Source organism: Zalophus californianus, chromosome 1 (genome assembly GCF_009762305.2).
Source record: "Zalophus californianus isolate mZalCal1 chromosome 1, mZalCal1.pri.v2, whole genome shotgun sequence".
Classification (NCBI taxonomy): Eukaryota; Metazoa; Chordata; class Mammalia; order Carnivora; family Otariidae; genus Zalophus; species Zalophus californianus.
Genome location: NC_045595.1, coordinates 144,705,070 through 144,730,043, shown reverse-complemented (window position 1 = coordinate 144,730,043; position 24,974 = coordinate 144,705,070). Strand labels below are relative to the sequence as shown.

General features: G+C 36.0%; 1 protein-coding gene and 1 pseudogene across 2 annotated transcripts; one reads left to right on the top strand and one right to left on the bottom strand.

The window, feature by feature from the left end:
• The first annotated feature begins 21 nt into the window (after positions 1-21).
• Positions 22-24,974, top strand: PPP1R2 (protein phosphatase 1 regulatory inhibitor subunit 2). Of its 2 annotated transcripts, none has more exons than XM_027582476.1 (6): positions 22-434; positions 11,417-11,524; positions 14,797-14,874; positions 15,516-15,610; positions 20,929-21,096; positions 23,448-24,974. In XM_027582476.1, the coding sequence occupies exons 1-6, from the start codon at positions 313-315 to the stop codon at positions 23,492-23,494; spliced, it is 618 nt and encodes a 205-aa protein (XP_027438277.1). In that variant the 5' UTR covers positions 22-312; the 3' UTR covers positions 23,495-24,974. The 2 variants fall into 2 exon arrangements, with proteins under 2 accessions (XP_027438277.1, XP_035577856.1); XM_035721963.1 differs by having other exon boundaries at positions 285-434; positions 15,516-15,613.
• LOC113917323 lies at positions 10,175-11,145 on the bottom strand (annotated as a pseudogene).

Genomic DNA, 24,974 nt, shown 5'->3' with positions numbered 1-24,974 from the left:
GTCCGCTTGGCTTCGGCGTCGGCGTCGCTCCCGCGCTGGGGCACTAGGCCGGCTTCTGTCCCCGGGCCGCGGTTAAGTGTCGGTGGCGGAGGGCGCGTGAAGAGCCGCCAGCCGCGCGGCGTCGGCCGTGGCGTCGGGGTCGTTGTGTCGTGACAACGACTCCGGTAGCTGTCTCCGCGACAGCAGGTGCGGCCGCTTTAGCCCCAGGCGGGCTCAGCGGCTGCCTGGCGAGTCTGTGCTCGCGCCCAGCCCTTTCCTTCCTGGACCCAGCGCCAAGCAGCGACGCTGAGCCGACCGCCGGAGCGGCGGGCAATGGCGGCCTCGACGGCCTCGCATCGGCCCATCAAGGGGATCCTGAAGAACAAGAGTTCTGCGACTTCCTCTGTGGTGGCCTCGGCCGAGCAGCCCGGCAGGAGTGTCGACGAAGAGCTGAGGTGAGAGCCGGGAGCGACGGCCGCGGGTGGGCCCAGGAAGCTCTTCCTTCCTTCTCGGGCGGCCTCGCCTCCCCCCTCCCCCCTCCCCCCTCCCCCGCCGTTACTGGCCCCGGACCCAGCCCCGACCCCGAGCGCTGACCGGCGGCCGGGGCAGCTGCGTGGATGCGGCTCCAGCGGCGCTCGGGTCTCTCTCTCCTCCAGCCAGGCTGCCGGGTAGAGTGGTTTTAAAGAAGGCAGGAGCTATGACGTTAATCGTTTTAGTCCTTCTTTTAAAAGTATACACGCATATGTCATTTTTTAAAACAAACATCTGATCTTTGAACTTTGGGAAATTGGAAACATTAAGAATCAGAAGTTTCAAAGATTCACCTGTTAAGCTTTTATTATTTCTTAACCTCATATCTGAGGTATCTAAGATTCTTCAATAATAAAAAGTCTTTTCTTGGCTTGGGAACCCTTTAAGATCCAGTCTCAAGCCAATACGAGACCGCTCCATAAAAGAGACCCTTTTTCCCATTTTTCTAATCGAGCTTCCACAGTCATTCCTTTTTAGGTGAACATTATCAGAAGCATCATGCCACACTCAACTCTCTTAGATCCTGGTTTGTCATTATCTCTACACTAAGAGAAACCAAAATTTTCCAGGTCTTTGGTCTATATTTAATGGAAATCTATTGCTAATTATTTTTGCATCTGCAACAAGAATTTGGAGTGCTTTCTAGTCTTTGTTCCTCTTGAAAGACGTAACTAAGCTCAGAACAGTTCAGAAAGTAGAAGCTTAAAATGATCCAGTGATATGTACTTAGTCATACCTACTCACAGGTACACATGTAAAAAGATGTTGCCCAATAACATCGTGTGTAATAGTAAATAATTGGAAACAACCCAAGGTCTATTAATAAGGACTAGTGAAATATTAATTATGGTACATTTGTATAATGAAACAACATACCACCCTTTTAAAAAGAGCAAGAAAGATGTTTATGTACAGAGGAAGATATCCAAGGTGCAATGCTCAATGAAAAGAAAATAGTACCATACATATAGTGTAAAATATACTATTGGATTAGAAGTACTAGGGGTCTTGGGTGTTACAAGATGCTAAAAATATAAAGACTCTATATTCTAGAAATAAGGCTTAAGAGAAGTTATCATTGAAATCTGTAAAGTCGTAAAGCTAAAATGAGGGCATTTGTAAAAACTTAGAATATTACAACTAGAGCACACCTGTTTAAGTATCAATTTAGGACTATAAAAGGAACTACTACTTGGTGGTGATAAATTTATAGAAATTTGTGTTACTTTGAAGAAAACATTAAGTAGGATGACAGCTTAGACTCATGGCCTTTTGGGATTGAAAAGGACCTTAATTTGTCTCACAGTTCCTATGCTCCCACTCTCTTTTGGATGCTTGACTTACATTCTCTAACCGGAAATTTTCCAACCTCTATTTTGGGTAAGTTGCTTCAAATGGGAATTGGTGGGGAATGAGGGCTGTAGGTTACTGAATTAAGAAAACAATCTCACTGAAACATAGCTATAGCAGGAAGACTAAGATAATTAACCAAACAAACTGTAGAAAGCTCTTCTACAGTTTCAGGGTATTCAACAGCAAGAGTATGGTTCTCACTGGCATTTATGTTATTTAGTTACTCTTAGTGTGAGCTGCTTTTTTTTTTTTTAAGATTTATTTATTTGAGAGAGCGAGAATGGGAGAGAGAGCACATGAGAGGGGAAGAGGGTCAGAGGGAGAAGCAGGCTCCTCACCTAGCAGGGAGCCCGATGCGGGACTCGATCCCGAGACTCCAGGATCATGACCTGAGCCGAAGGCAGTCGCTTAACCAACTAAGCCACCCAGGTGCCCAGTGTGAGCTTCTTTTTGTTTGGCTACCAAGTGGCTTATTGTTTTCCCCTATCTTTCTCTGCTTCCTTATCTTCTGTTTATTCTCAACTTGGATCTGCCATAATTTCCTGTGGTCTTACTCAATGGCTTAGCCTCTTTCTGTAATTGGCTGGGGTTTACTTTCAGGTATTTCTGCCTTTGAAAGCCACTATCCTAGGCTGCTAGCAGGACAGATTCACTTAAAAGGGGCCTTTTACAAGGTTCCAAGGTGGATGATTTTGGTTGGCTTGTCTTAGAGGGTTGGACAGCTCATAAGTCTTCAAAGGGAACTACCAAGCTCTAATTCATTGAGGTTCATGATGTTTGTAGTAAACAAGTAGTAAAAGGGGATGGGCTTTTTCATTATCAGTGTTATAGGTCTGTAAAGCAAAGAAAATTCTGTTGGTAATATAATACACATTATTTATGTCACAGCTTATGCAAACATTAGCAATTTTATGAGAGCCTCTGAACAGAAACAATAAAGGTATAGTTGAACTCTCTTTGTAATGTTTAATTTCATTTAATTACAACCAATATTCCCCTTTTGCTATAGAAAGGACTGAAAATAAATAATTATTTTATTTAATACACTTTATTAATACACTTAAAATTCACAAACTAGTAAGTGTAGTGTAATGGTTTAACTTTAAATGTTGGAACAGAGTATAAGGCAAAAGAATCTCATATTGTGAAAATGACCCAGGATCTAAGTCAATTCTTGTTGTTCTCAGCAGTCCTGTTCTATATAATCACCACAAACTCTGAATTAGTGAATACTGAACCATTGCTCCAAGAGAAATAGCAGAGTTAGATTCCTACAAGATTCCTCCCTCTTTTTTTTTTTTTAATTATTCATTTATTTATTTGACAGCAAGAGACACAGCAAGAGAGGGAACACAAGCAGGGGGAGTGGGAGAGGGAGAAGCAGGCTTCCCGCAGAGCAGGGAGCCCGATGCAGGGCTGGATCCCAGGACCCTGAGATCATGACCTGAGCCAAAGGCAGACGCTCAATGACTGAGCCACCCAGGCGCCCCTAGATTCCTCCCTCTTGTGCTTAGAACACTAGACAGCACTTTAGCACTACACTTGGGAGCCATTTAAAACAATGGATTCAACAAAAACACAAAAAAGTAAAAAACGTGTTACTAAATGGACGCAAAAGAGACACTTATTTACAGTTTGAGAGCTGAAACAAGGTAAAGTATCAATCACCTTGTTTAACAGCTGGGAAGTTGTGCATGAAGCAATCAGAATTGTCCCTGTTCTGTGACATGTCTGTGAGAGACGGAGAAAGCGCCTCCCTCATGTAAGACTTTGGAGTTACAAATAAATTTTATCAAGTAGGTAAATTTGCAAATACAGAATCCACAAATAACTATCTTTTATTGGTGACTTTATCAAGTAAAATGCAGTGGTAGTTTCCTTTCTCTGCACACACCACTTCACCCCCTCATTAGTTGTGAGGATATTGTTTAACATAACATTTTATTTAACATGAAGAGATGTTACCACGGGATTTTTTTTTTCTTTTAAGGCCAGAAGTTGAGTTGTCTTATTTCATGTGTCTCTAAACTCTTAATTGTGTATCTTTTTAGTAGGAAAAAATTCAAATATGCTTCAGATATGTTTGTTTATAATTGATCTCATATATTACTATTATTAGATAATATTTCAAGGCTCAGTATACACTTAAAAGTGAGATTCATATAATGCCGTATTTCAAATAGTCTTAGAATTTTTTTACGCAGTTCTTGTCAAACTTTTTTTGTCTCAGTCCTGTTATTTTCTTATTCTCTTTATGCTTTGCATTTGTACTGTTTTCTTCAATGAATGGTTTCTTCAGTTACCATTTGTCTGATACCATTTTTTGAGGGTTAGTTCAATTACAACTGGATAGAATCTGTAAATCCACATAATCAGGCATAGATTAATCAGCATATGGTATCACACTATTCAACTAGTTAGAACATCACTGTCATCTCCTATGATTTTGGAATTCCCATTCTATCAGGATTACCTTGAATATAGTGTACAACTTGTAAAGGTCTAACATAACAGATCTAGCGAGTAGCTATTTGCATTTCATCAAAAACAAGAAACCATTGATTCTAAGATGTACTGTGATTTTATGTACCACCAAGAAAGAAGAAAATACTGTCAATTATAAGATGCCATCCATTTTAAGATACACTGTTTTCAGAGAGATTAAAATGAGAAAGTGCATTTTTAATTGGTGAAAATAAGAAATTAAATGTTACTAAAACTTATGAGAAGTGTTATAGGTTAGTGATTAATCTGGGACTAGATTGTCTGGGTTTGGATCCTGTCTACTACTTATTACCTCTGTGACTTCCTGTGACTTATTCATTATATTCATGTGTAGTTTAATTATATTAAATGAGTTAATAAGGGGCACCTGGGTGGCTCAGTCGGTTAAGTGTCTGCGTTGGGCTCAGGTCATGATCCAGTGGGGAGTCTTGTCCCTCTCCCTCTGCCCCTCCGCTCCTGCTTTAAAAAAAAAATAAATTAGTTAATAAATGAAAAGTAAGTTTAGCTCAGTATCTCACCCTCAAATATTAGTCTTATTCAAGCAGAAATAACTATAGGAATCTAATTTTTCCCACATCTCAGTAGATTGTTTTATACAGTATGCTTTGAAGTCACTATGTTCCATTCAAATTCAATAGTACTCTTAGGTAATGTAGGCAAATTCTGCTTAAAAGCATTGCACCTGAATTAATTTCCTTTAATATAATTTTATATAAACATGCTTCAGCTTCATCTTTGTCTGCCTGTAAGGGGATATGGTCTATAAAGCCTCACTGTACTGTAGTTTTCCGAAAGTGACTTTTTGATTACTGATTGCTTTTATTGTCAACTCTTTAACTAATTGTTCAGTAATTGTTTCAAGCTTCATAGTCTTGTACTTTGTCAACCTATGTAAGTTGAATCTTTATTTAAAGAAGGAACCTTTTCTTGAAGTGTGCAATTAAAGTTTAACACCTTGAAGCAAAATCCTGCTTCCTACTCCAAGTGTGGCTAAAACCTACCAAATGAGCAAATCACTAGCAACAAGAAGTGTAGGGGTAGGTCTTTGAGGTGGTATCATATGAGCTATCAAAGTGAAAGTGAGAAGGGGTGACTTTTTCCCGACCAGATTTAGGCTGTAGGAAAACCAGTCTTCCAAGAGGGAGGGGGGAAATGAAACCAGCAGGTACTTTCATCCTCCCAGCAGATCTGCGATTAAGTGGTGGTGCCCATATTTTTTCTAGGTAGAGATAATGAACTACAGAAGGTCACACAAGCAGCTTGGAATCAAACTCACTTTTCCTTTTTGGATTTTGTTACTCTATAACTAATGTTAATTCTGCCAAAACTTTAGAGATGCTAATTTCCATATTTAGTGTCCTCTGCTGACAGTTCCTTCTACTTCACTACTTTCCACATAAGAATTCCTGGCATGCTTTGTAACCTATTGTTTTATGCCCTAATTTAAATTGATGTTTTTGCAAGATGTTCTCTTTGGAACTGAATAATTCTAAGAATTTCTTTTGCTCTTAGTATTGTGTTGAGGAAGTCGAGTAAAGCTTTGAATACATAAAACTTTAGTTATTTTAATAGTGGAAAATAAACTAAAAGACAAACCAGGAAGAATTTGGGTTACATATAATGTGGTTATATATAATGTGGTTTATACCTTATATGTATCTTTGGTTTATATATACATAACATGGTTTAAATCTCTACCTTTGAGTTCTTTATGTTTTTCTACATCATTGTAAGTCTATATATACAGATGTACAAGAACTTGCTCATATTTCAGTGTAAAGAACTTAAATTTATAAGGTTTCCAATAGAAAGGCAAAGGATATAAACATAATTCATAAAAGGAAAGTAAAATAACAAAGTATTTTTTCATATTTATAAGGTAATGAGCAAAGAAACATAAAATAGCTTTTACATAATGATTTGTACTGCTCAGGAGGAGATAACACATACACAAATAACCAGTCTTGACAAAGTTTTGGTAATTACTGGGGACATTACATATTGTTCTCTCTTTTGAAGCTATATGGCAACATGGAGTGAACTCTAAAGCTCCTGATGAATTTTAACCCAGATATGCCTATCCTAGCATGTTATCCTAAACATATCATTAAGCAGAATATGCACAAATGTGTTCATTTCTGCTTTATTCTAAATAGGAAAAACTTGGATTCAATATAAATATCTAACACTGGGTGAATAGTTTATTACTGAGTATTATGCGTTTACTTAAAAACTAAAGACTAGAAAATACAAGTGGCTTATTATAATAAAATATATACACTAATAGCTTCCATATCAGTAGATGTATTTTATATATTGTATCTACTCTTTTATAAGTAAAATATATATACTAATGCTTCCATATCAGTATATGTATTTTTAAATACTGTATCTACTGTTATATGTATGTATACAGTTTATATTTTCTTGTATATACTGAAAGCTTACATATTTTTATATAATATATATTATTTTATATAATGGAATTTGCAGAAATCACAATTGCTAGTTGGCTAGGGTACTGGGATTATTATTAAATTTTATCCTTAATTTTAAGAAAACGTTATTTCTGCTTGCATCCTACAGTTCTTTTTGTTCCTGTTATCTCGCAAAATAGATATATAGGGTGTGTTTGGGTTTCCACCCATTAGAGAAACCTTTCAAACTCCTAACGGCCTATCATTTTTCTATCCTAAGCAGTAATGATGATAAGTTATCATTTTTAATTCAATATTGTTAACATCATTTAGGAAATAACTTGTTTTACTTTGAAGTTAGGAAGTACCTAACAAGGTCATTAATATGTGTTTATTTTAAAGTATTTTGTTGTAATGTAATACAAATATGGAAAGGTGTGTTAAATTAATTTTAAAGTTAGAGAAATTATAAAATTACAAATTAATATATTTATATTATAAAATTATATATGTCTTATAAAACACCCCTGTAACCACCATTCTGGTCAAGAAAAAGACTGTTTCCATCACCTCAGGAATGCCCTTTCCAATCACGCTCTTTCCTCCCATCTCCCAACATAACCACCTTCCTGACTTCTGTGGAAATCACATAAGTAATAAGTATACATCCCTACACACTTTAGTTTTGTCAGCTTTTGAACTTTATATTATATAGAGGTGTGCTAGCTTTCTTATACAGTATCTTTAATAGGAAATCTTAATAGGACTGTCTGTTAATGCAGGTTTTATGAAACTTTTACTTGTGATTTTGTTTCTGCCTGGCACTTAACCTCAGCTGTCATTTCAGAGGCATTTGTTCTCTCAGGAGGGAATATCTAATTATGGTATCCTGAATCTCCCTTTGCTTATTAATTGGATTGCTTTCTTCACAAACTTTATCTAATTCTCTTAAAGCTTGTGTACGTTTCTTTCACGGTTCTTCTAATCAGAGCTGCTTGATCATGTCTGCTGTCTAAAATCTTTAGAAATATATCTCTCCACTATGAGTTTCCTTATATAGCATGAGTAAACCTAGTCATTTGCTTTCTAAATTCACAGTAATTTATAGATAAGAACTATATAACAAAATGTCTGAAACTATAGACTTAGTTGAATACAAAAGTAGTTGCTTTTTAGAAAAATTCGTTCTGTGGCAGATAGAAATTTTTCAAAATCATATAAATGTTGAGTCTTGCAGGGCAAGGTGGAAGGCACTCAGTTCAAAAGCAGTTTTAAACATTTCTTCAGAATAACCTTTCTCAACCCATTCTCTACAGTTCTAAGTGAGATATGGTTTCAGGATTTTTAACCCCAAACTGTGGACTTTAAAATCATAAAAACTCCTTATATGTTTGTGTGGTGCTTTTATAATTTGTTTTCACAGACACTATTTCAGTTGATTCTCTCAACCCTGTATTGTAAAAAGGACTGTTACTAAAACTCCCATTTTATTATAATTTCCATGTAGAGTAAATATAGCCCGAAAGAGGGTGTTTGTTGGACTTGCCTGTAGTCACAGGACTAGTGAAGGGGTAACTGGAACTTGAACCTTACATGCTGGGATTTTTGTGTGTGTGTTTTGTTTGTTTGTTTGTATTCTGCCACAAGACCAATTATGTATTACTCAGCAGCTAGACATGTAAAAAAAAATCAGTGTCCATTTTTCTAGTTTTGTTCACTCAAGTGTTTTTAATACTAGTGAGATTTAAATTTGGTTAGTTGAAAGTTCAGGTACATTCCATGCTGGATTAAAAAAAGCAACTCTTTAAAGAAGAAATCTTGTTTCTGTGCTTCAGTTAATGACCAATATGTCTTAATTTTTAGCTTCTTAACAAGCTTTTAAGATTTTGACTGTTTCATGGTGAGGAGACATTAGGTAACTTCTGACTGCTTTTGGGGGGAAAATGGGAGTTGTTTTAGTCCCTTGTGGAGTATGTCTGGACCAACCTTTGTCTCTTGATAAAACAAAGGATAAGCAACTTGAAGTTGTAGTCCAAGTACTTAGTCTGTAGTGGAGCATTAATCAGCTTTAAAAAGGAAGACAATTTTGATATATGCGACCACATAGATTAACCTTGAAGTCATTAAGTGAAATAAGCCAGTCACAAAAGAACAAATACTGTATGAGTCTATTTATATGAGGTACCCGAAGTAGTTTAATTCAGAGACAAAATGGAATGGTGGTTGCCTGGGCTGGGAGAGGGGAGGATGGGGAGTTAGTGTTCAGTGGGTGGAGTTTCAGTTGGGGAAGATGAGAAAGTTCTGAAGATGGATGGTGGTGGTGGTTGCATAACAATGCGAATGTACTTAATGCTGCAGAACTGTACACTTAAAAATGTTTAAAATGGTGAATTTTATACAGATTTTACTACTAAAATATGAAGAAGAAAAAAGTGCTTAGTTTGAAATAGGGTGCTTTGGAGAAGAAAACAAGAGAACATAAAAGTCAGGCTCCCCTGCCATGAGCAGGCACATATAATTTAAAGGTGACTCAGGGCATGGAGAAGGGAATATGATATTAAAGTTTAAGAATGTCATTTTTCAAGAACATTTCAGAATCTGGGTGTTGGTAGGTTTAGGAAAATTAAAAATATCTACAGTAAAACCTCACCAATGTGTGCAAGTGCAGAAAAGATTTGAATCTGTGTAAAATCTACATTGATTTTTACAGTTTTATTTTCAAGTATATAACGAAGGCACAAATTGTATATGTAACAAAATATTGTTGGGTGGCAATAATGAGTAGATCCAAAGAGTCTGTAATTAAGTCATTAATTATTTAGCACCTTAAAAGTTGTGTAAATATTTTGTTGAATGGATATTACTATGGATGTTCATACAACACTTACTTTTATTTTTTTAAGATTTATCTCAAGTACCCTGAATATACCATTTCTTAGCAAACTCTTATTTTTCCAGATTTAAAAAAAAAAGGCTGAACTGTAATTTTGTTTGCAACCTAAGTCTTTATTAATGCTATTTATGTTTAGTGAGGTATTCCCTGTAGTTTTATGTTCTAATTCTTTTGATTGTTTTGGATATCTCTGAAAAATTAGGCCAAGGAGGTATTCATTGGTTTTTTTTTTAAATTTTAATTTAGTTTTTTGTGTGTCCCAGGCTTCTTTATTTAAGAAAGTGATGAGTGATGTGGGGATTAAAAACAAGAGCATCCTTGAACTTTACCTTCCCTCCAACCAGTTCCCCCCAAATTCCCTGCCCCCACACCCTTTGCATTCCTAAATCCTTTCTTAATGAAGAACTTAATCCCAAAATCCTGGTATAGACCCCGGGTTCTCTTTGCCTAGCTCTCCCCCTTCCTCTGGCCCCCATTCCTGGGAACGGTTGGCGTCTCAGTTTGAATGGGGGGGAGAGCGCAGAGTGGTGACTGACACAGAGGGGGAAGGCTTCACCCTCAGAGAGAGGGACTGAGGAGTATAGCGTAGTGAAGTGAGGGCCCCCGTAGCCTGGGGTATCAAAATGGGGTCCTGGTGCCAGAAGAAAGGATACTCGTGCCCTGAGAAAGGGGACCCAGCAGCCTCAGAATCTTCTCCTCGCTAATAGTTCACTGCTTCATCATTTGTCCTTCTGCCAGCAATGGCAGAACCATGCTCGGGCCACATCCTTCTCAAGCTCAAGCTGCTGGGCAGTGTGGCGGATCGGCTGCAGGGTGGGTTTCTGGCACTGCAGGCACATCGCATGTTTTCCAGGTTGCCTCTCACTCGGTTCTTGGTTCTCAATCCTTGTTTGGTATTTGTTGTTCACTTTCTCTTTTGGGCCTGCACAAGGGCCTCTGCTTTGCGTATCTCCTGTAGATTGTTGTTGTCAGCTTCTCCCACCCACTTCTGCAGCTTACACATGTTCTTGAAACTGAGCTGCAGAGCCTCACAATGGCAGATAGTGGTTTGGCTAAACACCTTCCCAAAGAGAAACCCCCAGGGTGAGCCCCACATTAGCCTGAGTGTATCCCAGGGTGGTCCTCTTCTGCTTTAGGAGCTTGGCAGATTATTCCAGGTCTTTCTGCAGAGCTTTGATGTCCTGGGATTACTCAGGGTTTTGCTCCAGCTTCTCCTTGTCCGGCCTCACAGCCCCAAGTGGGGCAACGCTGGGCTGGGCAGGGGTGGGGAGGCCCCCTCAGTCGCTTTCCACCCCAGCTCCCACTTACCTCCCTGCTTGCCCTCCAGCCTGGAGGTCTCCAGGCTGCATTGGGGCACTAGCCCCTCTCCAACCTGAGGTCCGCAGTAGGCGATCACCCGCAGAACTCATAAATGCAGGAGGGCACGGGGGAATCTTCTATAGGCCAGATGAAGCCTAAGCATGTCATAATATAATAGTGTCTTGAATATCTGGTGAAGATTCCGAATAGTGTGTTTTTAATATGTGGGCACTAAGTATTCTGTAAAATATTTATTTTATTGTAATTACTTATGGCCTTTACCCTATGTCAGTTTCTATTCCAAGAAAGTATATGTAAAAATAGAAGGTAGCAGTCAAATAGAAGTTGAAATGTGGGATTTGGATGTTTGTCAATTTTAGATGTGCACCCTTTTTATCTTTTACTTCACTGATGAAATTTTTTTTCTTTTTAATTTTAGTAAAAAATCCCAGAAGTGGGATGAAATGAACATCCTGGCGACATATCATCCAGCAGACAAAGACTATGGTTTAATGAAAATAGATGAACCTAGCACTCCTTACCATAGGTAATGTTTTGTAGATTCATTCCTTTTTTTACTTCCATTTTGCATTCCATATGAGCTTCTGAATAACAGCTGATTTAAGTTTCTGTTTGATTTTATATTTGTTACTGGAGCACGAATCAATAACCCAACTGCATATTTGTGTATAATAGTATAAGTAATATGTAACTTTATTTTTTTTTAAAGATTTTATTTATTTATGAGAGAGAGGGAGAGGGAGCTAGTGCGTGCACAAGCAGGGGGGAGCGGCAGGCAGAGGGAGAAGCAGGCTCCCCGCTGAGCAGGGAGCCCAATGTGGGACTTGATCCCAGAATCCTGGGATCATGACCTGAGCCAAAGGCAGATGCTTAACCCACTGAGCCACCCGGGCGTCCCAGTAATATGTAACTTTAAAACTTGGGGATCTAGGAGCATCTGGGTGGCTCAGTCGGTTAAGCGTCCGACTCTTGATTTAGCCTCAGGTCATGATCTCGGGGTTGTGAGATCAGGCTCTGCACTGGGCATGGAACCTGCTTAAGATTCTCTCTCCCTCTCACTCTGCCCCTCCCCATCCCCCCCCGTAAGAAAAAATTGGGAATCCGTTTTGTACATTATAATTGTGGTAGTAAATGTTTGTTTGCCGTAACTCAGTGGTCCCTAGCCACTGATGATACACACAGATTAGTGACTTTTGCCTTCCTTAAGATCATCTATTTATAAAAAGGAAGATGAGGGTTGGACTTGTTTGCTTTCTAAGTAGAAATCAGTGGCTTACTCAATCCCCGCAGAAAAGGATAACGTCACAGCTTTTTTTTTAACCCATTCAAAGACAAGTGGTCATTACTATTGTTCCATGTCCTTATTTTTAAACTTACACTTCAGATAATTACATTGTGATTATTGGCAGTTTTGAGTCTTCCAGAATTTTTTATAGTGTGTGGCAATAATTAGTATGAAGACAAAAATAATGTACCAGTAAGCATTATGAGAAGATAGAGATTCTAAGTAGTAGAAATACCTAATTCAGACCATGCCCTAATTTGTAATGAAGAAGACTTCCAGGAATGAAGTACTTTGTCTATGAAGGAAGGTAACATAAATCCAGGAGTTACTGTTAAAATAGAGTTAAGAAAGTCTGTATTTTGAATCAGTGATGAAAACTTTAGAAAGTAAGTTGAGATAACTTATAACTTGTTGATAGCAAAAACAGTAAAAACAAGAATAAACAGGAAGATTTTGACAAAGGTAGAAATAATGAAAATAGGTACAGGTGCTGAAACTCAATACTAATAAAGCTTGAGGGAAGAAATGGACATATAATTTATGAAAAGTTTATACCCTCATTTTTCTTCTAATTACAAGAATATACTTTATATCTTAAAGCTTTTATTGTGCCGGAAGCCACAGTCAGGGCTTTCTTCCTTTTCAGTAATGGTAGTAGATAGACATCCTTTCCTTATCTGTGTTGGTTGGAAATATCTATCCTAAAAGAATTAAAATTGAACATGACTCAAAAAGTTGTAGGCATTATTTTTAGACTGTTTATATTTAAAATATAATAAATCTGAATGGTATTTATTTAGTACTGCTTTTTTTTCCCGCTTTACCTTACCCATATCCTCCCTCTGGGAGTTGCCGAAGTCATTTGGTTCCTAAGTAATTGAGGCTATATGTATGTACAGATATATGTGCTTAGCTTTTATCGATTTAGTGCTCAGTTTTAACAGTTTCTTTCATGGCCCTTTTTTTTTTTTTAAGAGTTTTGTTTAATAAAAGAGGATGCTTTTTATAGAAAGATCATGTTATACTATCTAAGAATTTCACACTGTTAGTATACAGAAGTTATTAATGCTTTTATATATACGTATGTATGACTATACACACACACCAAACACACACATATAATTTGTCTGTAAATTTTATAATATAACATAGAGTTGTCTGTAAAAGTTCTACAAATTGATAGATTTTATTCTACTCTAATTATATCCAATAATGTAAATAACTTTATTTCAACTTCCCATGAAAAAAGAGCAGCAGCATCTAAACTGTAGCGCTTATTTAACTTGTCTCCTCAACTACCAGGAAAGATATAAATCACTTTTTTTTTAATATATATATAGGTGACTTCTGCTTTTATAAACCTTTCAGTGGCTTGAGAATGAAATATGCCCATGTTTGCAATTAAGTGGGGAGAAAATTTTTTATTAGAGGATAGATTGGGAAAGCTAATAGCTTTTAAAATGCTCTGAATTAGGTCTTAGGATTTTTTTTTTTTTTTAAAGATTTTATTTATTCATGAGAGAGAGAGAGAGAGAGAGAAGCAGAGGGAGAAGCAGGCTCCCAAGGAGCAAGGAGTCCGATGTGGGACTCGATCCCAGGACCCTGGGATCATGACCCGAGCCGAAGGCAGACGCTTAACCATCTGAGCCACCCAGGCGCCCCAGGATCTTTTTTTTTTTTTAAAGATTTTTATTTATTTATTTGACAGAGAGAGACACAGCAAGAGAAGGAACACAAGCAAGGGGAGTGGGAGAGGGAGAAGCAGGTTTCCTGCTGAGCAGGGAGCCCGATGTGGGGCTCCATCCCAGGACCCTGGGACCATGACCACCCAGGCACCCCAGGTCTTAGAATCTTAATTATGGTATTTTACCTAGCCTTATGTCTGCGTGGATCATTTGTTTCTGTCTTCAGGTTGATGTACAAATATATATTCTAAAACCAGACAGTGGTTTTGTTTTTGTTTTCCTACATATTTGTTCCCTCTCATGGATGGAACAATTGAAGTTTTTTAATTTTTTACAAATGATTCGAGTTCTTAATATTTATTTTCATGGTTGCAGTAGTGGTTTTTAAAAATCATTTGGAGGGTTTTTTTGATCGGTGCTGTATTTTCAAATATTTGCATGGAATAGAAACAATTTAAAATTAAGCCTCAGAGCACCTGGGTGGTTCAGTCGGTTAGCATCTGCCTTTGGCTCAGGTCATGATCCCAGAGTCCTGGGATCAAGCCCTGCATCAGGCTCTGTGCTCAGCAGGGAACCTGCTTCTCCCTCTCCCTCTACCTACCACTCCCCCTGCTTGTGTGTGCACTCTCTCTCTCTCTCTCTCCCCCTCTCTCTGTGTCAAATAAATAAAATCTCTTAAAAAATAAAATTAAATTAAGCTTCAAATAGGACAACAGAGCTATAAATATGTTGATATAACTAAATCAATAGAATTATGGTTCTCTACCTTGTTTTTCTGCTTGAAAAATTACAGTTTAGGTATTAATTATAATGTGCTTGTCATTCTAGTATGGTAGGTGATGATGAAGATGCATTGAGTGATTCAGAAGCCACTGAAGCCCTGACCCCAGATGTCTTAGCTAAGAAGTAAGTACTGATGACTGAAGCATTTTCACTTACATATTTTCACTTGTTTTTAATTATTCAGAGTTGAAGCCATTCTACTATACTTGTACAAGTGTAAATAAAGAGCATGAGCTAAGTTTATTTGGATTTTTCATAGCAACTTTTATAGTCTTATTTCTAGATTAAAATCAAAGTATGCAGGTAGCAGAAAGATTAGAGTACTAGAGCCTAGGACACAGATTCCTTGTGTCAATCCCCTATGCTTTTGTGTTTTTGTTGTTGTTGTTTTAATTAATGTCCTGTGTTTTAAAGATAAAAGTAAGATGGTACATCTGGCTGGCTCAGTCTGAAGAGCATGCAGCTCTTGGTTGTGAATTTGAGCCCCACATTGGGTCTACACCTAGAGATTACGCAGAAATAAGTGGGTTCATAAACAAAAAGCTCTATTTCTTTGCTTTGATTTCTATCACCTTCCACTTTTCTTATTGCTTACTGGTTTCTATACTCATTCCCACTTTCTTGCTTTTTATTTTCCTCATCAGGTTATAGCTGGCATATTAATAATCTTTAAATGTTTTTATGAGACTCAAGAATTGAATGAATGAGACACCCAATAAAAGAATATCACAGTGTTGATTTCTTTGTAAATGATTGTTGTGTAGATTAGCTGCTGCTGAAGGCTCAGAGCCAAAGTATCGGGTTCATGAACAAGCAAGCAGTGAAGACGAGGATAGTGACCTCTCACCTGAAGAACAAGGTAGTTGATTTCCTTTACTGCTTTCAGCAGTGTGCTAATAATTTTTGCTAAAATAAATCCATTATTTGAAGGTTGTCAAGTAGTTTTCCTTTTGGGGAAGTGGATGGTGGAAGGTTAGGGAACAAAATTTTTATAATTCAGATTCTGCTCATGTGGGTTTATGGGATAACAGCTTCCCTCCCCCCTGCACACATACACCACCTCCCTTGGTTTCGAGAATTTGGGAAAATATTACCACCTTTTAAGTAATTATAGTTCCTTTGTACTTTTTTCTTTTTTACTGTCTGATACAGAGTAGATGCTCAGTAAATATTTATTAATGCTTTTAGAGTCATTGAGTGTTTGGATGATCTTAAAGTGGATAGCAGTAAGAGCTAATTTCCCAATTGCTTGTGCTTTTTCTGTTTTAAAACCGTGGTGAAACTTACCAAATGAACCAAAATGGTCAGATGTAGAGTGAAGATCTTTCTTAGGTCCCATTGAATAAAAAAAGAACAGTAATGTCATAGGCAAGGAAATTAAAGAGCCTTTCAGCAGGGTTGGAAGAGGCTCTTGTAGCCCATACAGTACATACACAGTTAAGGCATTGCTACCTACTCATGGTTTATTTTTACAAGTAACAGTGGTTATCTGTGGAGGTAAGAAAAGGAAGATATTTCATCTTGTTGCCTTTTACACTCTTTGAACCATGTGACTGTACAGTCTTTTCAAGAATTAAAATTATTTATATAGTGTTTAACTATTTTTTTAATTTTATTATGTTAATCACCATACATTACATCATTAGTTTTTGATGTAGCGTTCCATGATTCATTGTTTGTGTATAACACCGTGTTTAGCTATTTTTTAAAGGAAAAACGAAGCCTATGTATAGGAAAAATATTTCAAGAAAAACACAAACACACCCTCACAAAAAAGAAAAAGAAAAGAGTAGTGTACTTGAAGCCTGGAAATGTGGATGTTACCTGTACTGTAAAGAAGTTCAGAAACTTTAGAGCTGAGATTCTGAATATTGCTAGTTAATTGTCAGAATCTTTGTCATGTGTAGCTGCTCAGGTATAATTTGCTACTTCTGTCTGTCATCTTCAGAATATAGCTTATTCAACAAACTGTGATGGTCAGAGCCTAATTGTTGTACAAGAGAAAAAAAATTTTTACATATAGCCTAATCACAAGTTGTATTATAGGTCTTGTATCCTCAGTGACTTCCTAACTTATTATCTAAAAATATAGTCCAAAGACCCTTGAAAACGGTTTCAAATATAAATTGTTTCTGGAGCTGGTTTCTTCATTATCCTCTTAAAAACATCTGTTGAGAACAGGAATTTATTATTAGTCTATATTGTCAGTTTTCATAAAGGGATTTTTTTTTTCCTCCCCCCCCTCAAATTGTAGTTCCAGAATTAGCCAGCAGGGGGAACAATTTGGTTACAAGTTCAAAAGTTCAGTTCCTACTAGTAGGTACTGACTCCTGTAGGTGTTTATTGCTTTTAAACAAATTACATATTTGAAAGTCCTTGTTTATTGATAAAAATTCTTAGAAAAAGTTATCTTGTAACTGGTAGCATAACAATTAAGATATTGGTTGTGGAATCAGACAAATCAAAGTTTGTACTCCAGGTATGTCACATGTCTAATTTGTAATTTCTCTGAGCCTCAGTTTCTTTAAATTGACATCTATAAAAATATTTAGAGGTATTGTGAGTATTAAATGAGATAAAGAATTTAAAGCACCTAACACTGATATTGTAAGTTTTCAGTAAATAATAACTTGTAATAACTTAAATAATTGGTGTATTCTCCATTATTTTATAGAATAGTAATTCACTTGTGAAGTTCACATGGAGAGTTGATTATTGTCAGAGCCAGGCCTAAGATCCTAACGTCCTTGTACTCTTTGTAGTATGGGACTCTACCATACAAGGATTATAGGTAAAATGAATATAAATAGTCAAAGAAGATTGAGACCACTTGTATTAGCATTTTTCTACAAAATGAATATATTGTATATTTTAAACTTACATAAAGCATTTTGAATATTCTAAAATTAGAATGTATCTATAACAAGCAAAACCAAATTCAGCATCTCTTAGAATTAAAAAAATAATTTTCTTAGACTGTAAATATTCACAAGAGAGAAATACTGTAATGTCAACTCCTAGGAATAAAAAATTGCAAATTAAAACAGCATCATGGGGACGCCTGGGTGGCTCCGTTGGTTTAGCAGCCAACTCTTGATCTCGGCTCAGGTCTTGATCTCAGGGTTGTGAGTTCAACCCATGTGTTGGGCTCCACACTCAGCACGGAGACTACATACCTACATACATACATAGCACATAAACACACAGCATCATGGTCCCTTTCTTTCCTTTCAGATCAACAAAGATTAAAAAGAATGAGTTTCTTTTTGGGTGTGAATGTAGAGAATAAGTTACTCATGTACTTATCAGTGGGCATGAAAAATGGCTTGGCTTTTCTGGAGGGCAGTATGGCAATATATGAGCCAAAAGCTTTAAAAAAAAATGATACCCTTTGGTCTAGCAATTCAGTTTCCCAGAGTCTATTCCAATGTTTTGTAAACATTTTTGACTAAGTCCTACATGTTATACATGTATGCATAAATTACAAAAAGAAAAACTTCACAAAATAGTACTCACCCTTAGTATGTGTAATGCATTGCAGTTTATTCTGTTTTTTTGTTTTCATTTTTTAAAAAATACTGGTTGTGACCCACTAAAGAATCCTGATGCACGGTTTGAAAAGACACTAGTTCACACCGATCAAGTAATAGAACCAAAGCACAAAACATATGTGTATTACACTATAAAAACATTGAAAATACGTAGAGGGAGATTAGAAATCTTTGACCAAGAATAAAGAAATGATAACTCAATACTTTATAACCATTTAAAAATTATATAAATCTGCTATGTACATGGCAGAATTTTACTATATCTTCATATACCTAATTATCTAAACTCTGGATCATTTTAGGGTGAAAGAAAGGGTCATATTATGCTTCCTCAGATGGTAGGCATAAACTGAACCTTGCCTGGGCAAACTGGGACATATGGTAATTGTAACTATATCGTAAGTGAAAAAATAGCATAAATAAAAATATAGGAGTTATTTTTAGAAAAATTTCTGGAAAAAATTCTAAAGTCATAAAATATTAATGGTAATTTCTGAGTGAGGAAATCAAGTTTTTTTTTTTTTAAGTTTCTACCGTGAACATGTGTTACTTTGTAATGATAAAAAGTGATACCTTTTTAGTAAAGAGATCTGGTATTGGAGGCAATCAGAACCATTTTTTAAAATTCATTATTGAAGTACAATTGATGTTACATTAGTTTTCAGATGTACAGTGTATGGATTCAACAATTTTGTACATTAGTCAGTGTTCATCATAAGTATAGTCACCATCTGTCACCGTATAATATAGTGTTATTACAGTATTATTGATTATATTCCCTTTGTTGTACTTTACATCTCCATGACTTAATTTATTTTGTCACTGAAAGTTTGTAAAACCATTTTTTTGGTTTTTTAATATTGGTTTTTACATCATTTGAATACTTGAAAGGCATCACTACAGATTTAGTCCTGAGGATTTGGTCTTTTTATTGGCTTCTTTTTTTCAATTTTACTTCCCTCTACCATATGGTATTCTCAAAGAGTAAAATAAATCACAAAAGTAATTCATAAGTAGAGAAGAAGAAAGATGCCTGGCAAGATCTTGGTCGTTTGAAACAAATGTTTATGGAATACTGAGTTGGTGGGCTCAGAACTTTGCTTTACCCAACCCAAATGGAGACTGAAAAGTGATTGATCAGTACTAACAAGAACAATAAATGCCTGCTTTTGAAACATAAGTAACTGTAAGTCATCTGTTAAGTATAGATGATTATTAAAACTTAGAGGGAATTAAAGGAGACTGAGAAAGTCTTTGAGTAGCCTTATGCAGAGATTTCTCTATGCTTTTTTAGCATTAAAATACTTACATGAATATAATAAAACTATGATAAATGAATTTTAATGCTCTTGTTTGACAAAATAAACAGTTGGCAATTTTATGTCACCCCTTTTTATTTACCAGTCTAAGAAATTTTAAAATCTTAGAACTATTTCTACAGAATAGTCTTTAAATGCTGTTAATAAAATATGATCAGTTAAGTTGATTTGCTGCTAACCCTGTGTTTCTGTGGTGAAGACTATAAATGAAAGAACAGTGTAGGATTTCTTCACTGTCCCTTATAACAGCTTTTTCTTAAAATTACTCTGGGAATGAAGTTATGTTTTAACTAGCAGTGTTTTAAATCACTGCAGTTTCTTCATGGATAATGAGAATTTTTATTTATTTTTTTGCTAATAATTCTTTTTTAAAGATTTTATTATTTATTTGAGAGAGAGCACGAGCCAGGGGCTAGAGGGAGAAACAGGCTCTCAGCTGAGCAGGGAGCCCCACAAGGGGCTCGATCCCAGGACCCTGGGATCATGACCTGAGCCAAAGGCAGACGCTCAACTGCCTGAGCCACTCAGGCACCCTACTAATAAGAATTTTTGAGGGAATTTTTAATTAATTATAAAAATGGAAGACTTGAAAATACTAAAATTACCCCACAGTTCCTTGTCCCAAAATTAACAAGGTTAATTGTTGAGTCTTATTTTCTGTGTGTATGCATATACATGCATGCAGCCTTTTTACCTGACACATATATGGTATTATATAGCTTGTTTTTTTTCCTCATTTCAACTCTTTTTGGAGATTTTTCTTATGTCTTTAAATTTTCTTCACAAATTTACCTAGTAATGGTTTTTATTCCTGTTTTCCCATTAAGATGTACTTGAAACATCTAAAGCAGAGGTGTGCAAACTTTTTCTGTATAAGACAAGATTTAGGTTTTTCAGTAAAAAAAATTAAATATTTTAGGTTTTATGGGCCATATGGCCTCAATTGCACCTATTCAACTCTGCCATTGAGCTCAAAAGTAGCTGTTAGCATTATAGAAACAAAGGAGCACGGATCATGTTCCAATAAGTTTTTTTTAAGATTTTATTTATTTGAGAGAGGAAGAGAGAGCATGAGCAGGGAGGAGGGGCAGAGGGAGAGGGAGAAGCAGACTCTGCACTGAGCAGGAGCCCTACTTGGGGCTGGATCCCAGGACCCTGGTATCATGACCTGAGCTGAAGGCAGATGCTTAACCGACTGAACCACGCGGGCAGCCCCCAATAATAGTTTATTTACCAAACAGACACAGGCTGTATTTTCCTAATCCTTGAGCTAAAGACTTCCTAAACCTACTTTTTGTATCTTGTAGAAAAAAAGCGACAGTTTGAAATGAAAAGGAAGCTTCACTACAATGAAGGACTGAATATTAAATTAGCTAGACAATTAATTTCAAAAGACCTACATGATGATGAGGAAGATGAAGAAATGTTAGAGACTGCAGCCGACGAAAGCATGAACATGGAAGAGTCAAATCAAGGTTAGATGTTTCTGAAATTATCACCGAGACACTTGTGATTCTTTGTGCCTAAATAACATACTTTATTTTGCTTTACATGTTTAAAAAACCTCAGAAAATTTTTTTGAAATTCACTTAAATTTATTATGCCAAACTTTCTAAAATTTCAACCCCTGTGGCCAATTTCAAAATAAAGTTTTTATGCCCAGAGGTGTTTTGATTTAAGACCATATGTATATGGCTGGATTTTTTCATTTGTTTACTTGGCTTAAGCAAGGATGTTTGTCTTCACATTAGGCTGTATTTTGTTTTTGATGTTTCATATTTTATCTGTCATACCAATCTAAGTTTTAAACTTTTTAAAAGCATGTTTTTAATACGGAAGATTTGTTTTTAACATCCTTTCAAGTATAGAGTATGTCATATCTTTCTAATACTGATTCTTTTGACTACTGGATTGACAAAATACCTGTCTGATTTTTATTTGTTTTTAAGTCTTGGGACAGTCAGCCCTTGCAACCTGCCAACTCTTGATCCAACATAGTCAATAGATTTTATTTATTTTTTTAATTAAATTCTGGTATTTTATGAAGGTGAATCTTCTATACTGCTAATGCAGATTTTGTGCCCATTTACCTACTCTTTGTACTTGAAAACTGATGCTTTATACTTGAAAACTGGAGATGTAACTTTATTTGTTGCGCCTCAGATGGTTAAGCCTTAAGAAAGTAACTCATTAGGGCGCCTGGGTGGCTCAGATGGTTAAGCGTCTGCCTTCGGCTCAGGTCATGATCCCAGGGTCTTGGGATCGAGTTCCGCGTCGGGCTCCCTGCTCCTTGGGAGCCTGCTTCTCCCTCTGCCTCTCTCTTTCTCTTTCTCTCTCTCTCTCTCTCTGTCTTTCATGAATAAATAAATAAAATCTTTAAAAAAAAAAGAAAGTAACATATTATTGTTTTGATGAGCATATATGAAATATGAATGATTCTGTGATAGAACGTGATGACTCTGTGTCTCATTTAATGTCCTAATTACAATAATTTTTATTCCATATTATGCTTTAGACTTTCATTTTGTTTCATACAGCATTTTACTTCTATTATATTCACCATCGTTTTTTAGCTTATACTTAACAAACTTCATTTTAAGTAATTATTGTTATATGTCTCTCTCTTCCTCTTTTAAAGTTTATTATCCATTTTTAGGTGACATACCCTAATCGGTCTTTGTTTCCCATATCTTTGTGATTTATTTTGATGTATTCAAAATGAATGTTTTTTTGGTTGTAACTTTTCATCAGTTTTTGCTCAGACTTTTAATATCAGTTCTAGTGACTCTGGCAGAGCACTAGGAATGTCCTTCATTTGCTGGAAATTTGCATCAGTAACACCGTGTCAAAGATTTAAAGGATTTTTTTTTAAGATTTATGTGTTTATTAAGGGGGGTGGGGAGAGGTAGAGGGAGAGGGGGAGAGAGTCTTAAGCAGACTCCGCTCTGACGGTGGAGCCCAATGTGGGGCTCCATCTCATGACCCTGAGATCATGACCTGAGCCCAAACCAAGAGTTGGACACCTAACTGGCTGTGCCACCCAGGTGCCACGGATGTCTTTTTCTTTAAGCCATGGCTTTTGAAAAATAACTCTGGCATTTTGTCTGTCATTGCTGGTAAGATATTAGATTTCACACATTCAGTACATAAATACATTTTTTCTTTTAAATTCAATAAATGATTAAAATTTGTGTTAGTTCAGTGCCAGATTTTCCTCCAATGACAGGAGTATATTTTATCATCATTAAGTCCACAAGGATAGAAAAGACTATGTAATAAGCCTTAGGGAAGTAAGTTCGTTCCTTATTTGTCCTCTACTCTTTTTGAGCCCTTAAAGAAAAAAAAAAACTTATCAGCTTTTAAAATCTCCAGGTTCTATGTAGCCCATTATTTTATGAGTATTATCATTCTCCTCCTCTCCCCAACCTCCTGCCCATTTACATCTATTTTATTGCTGTTTTTATAAAAACAAAAGTAGCATGTTTAGACTCTAAGGAAATATTTTCTTGTTTTGAGATCTTTTTATAACTTTGGATATTTGAGTTCTCTTAACTGCTACTTTTGATTTATTCACAGAAACATTTCAGTCTGAAACCTTTTGTCCCATCACCAAGTAGACACTCTTGTTCTGCTCTTTAGAATATTTAGGAGGTATACTGATTCTTTTATGTCAGACCAATAAGCCTACATCAAACATCTTTATTTGTTTTTTTAGGTTTTTATATTTATCATCCGTAGCAGTGAGAGGAAACTTTAGCTCAGGTAGTTCCAAGGTTGGCAATACACAATAAATTGTATTGACTTTTTTTTTCTTTTATCTTTGCAGGATCTACTACAAGTGACCAACTGCAAAACAAATCACAGAGTTCATAGAAAAGATTTGTTCAACACTGTAATTGTCAGACACAGACCCTGTTACTATAATACACTGCTTCTTGTTCTCAACAATTCATGACTTAAGTACCAGAATGCATACCAGTTATTGTATATTGCCAAGAATTAAATGACTTTCAAGACTAATTGGACTGAAAATGCCTAATTGATACATATATTCTTGTGCCTAGTACTTCACCACAAATATAGCATAATGTCATCAGTCCAAAACTGCATTACTTTTGTAAGAACACTGGTTAATTTGTATATTATATAGCTTTTTATGCTTTAGAGGTTAAAATAATATCTTTTGGGGGGATCTAATTTATTTTCTTCACTTCTAGGTGTGATAGCTCTTATAAAAAGTGGTTTTTTTTTTTATCAAAATCCAGTTGGAACAAGAGATTATATAAGCTGGTAAATAGTCTGAAAAGTATTTTAACATGTGTCTTCAAATTGATTTGTCTGTTCAATTGAAAAGATTATAAGAGTAACTTGCATTTTCTGGCCTACTATCTTTAAAAGTCCCCTTGAGTGTCTTTATGTTTACAAGGACAGGATTGAATTTTTCCTCATCAAAACTGGCTTTTTTCACAAATAAATGATCAGGTTAAACTTGCACTAACATCTGCTCTGTTTTTTGTACACTTGATGGGCGGACTTTCAGATCCGTTTTTTAAATAAATACAAGTCTGGTATAGTCTCAACATTCCCTTTATATACCTGTCTTAACCTCCTATCTTTGTTTCTTACTCCTTTCCACATACACACACACAGCCCTTTACCTTTACAAAGCGTAATAAAGATTGTCATGAAATTAGGAACTCTTCCTCCTCTCACATATTCAATCATTTGCTGCTACAATGAAATGTTTGACTATCAATGCCTATTAGTTCTAATACATGGAGAAAATTGAATAGCGGCCATACTGTAGACAGGAAATAGAATTCAACTGTGGAATTTCTACACCTCTCTGATAGACAGCTTGCTAATTAAATTGCTATAATTAGTTTATTGTTTGACTTGATTAGACCTTAGAAAACAACTAACAGGTTTTTTGCATGATGAGAGAATTGTGTGTAACCAGTGATATGATGATAGTTCCTGAATGTACAGACAGAAGTAATCCTGAATACTTTTTAATTTAAAAACTTTAAATAGTCCCTGCTTTAGGGGAATATGATAATGTATACTATGACAAATGTGCTTTATTCTTCTAACACAGTAAGATCTGGATTTTTTTCCTGAAATGAAGTGCAGTTCCTGTGTTAGTTAAGTGATAGTTTCATTTCTAGTCAATTATTTGTATCTTAATTTTTTGTCAATACCAAAAGAATTCATTATATGAACAGACTTTTAAAATTTCTGTATATTGTATATATGAAATGGCTTTTATTGAACAGCTTATCTTCCACTTGCAAGTTTATGAGAATACCAATATGTCAAAATAAATAAAAAGTGGGAGAATTCTTTGCTGTTA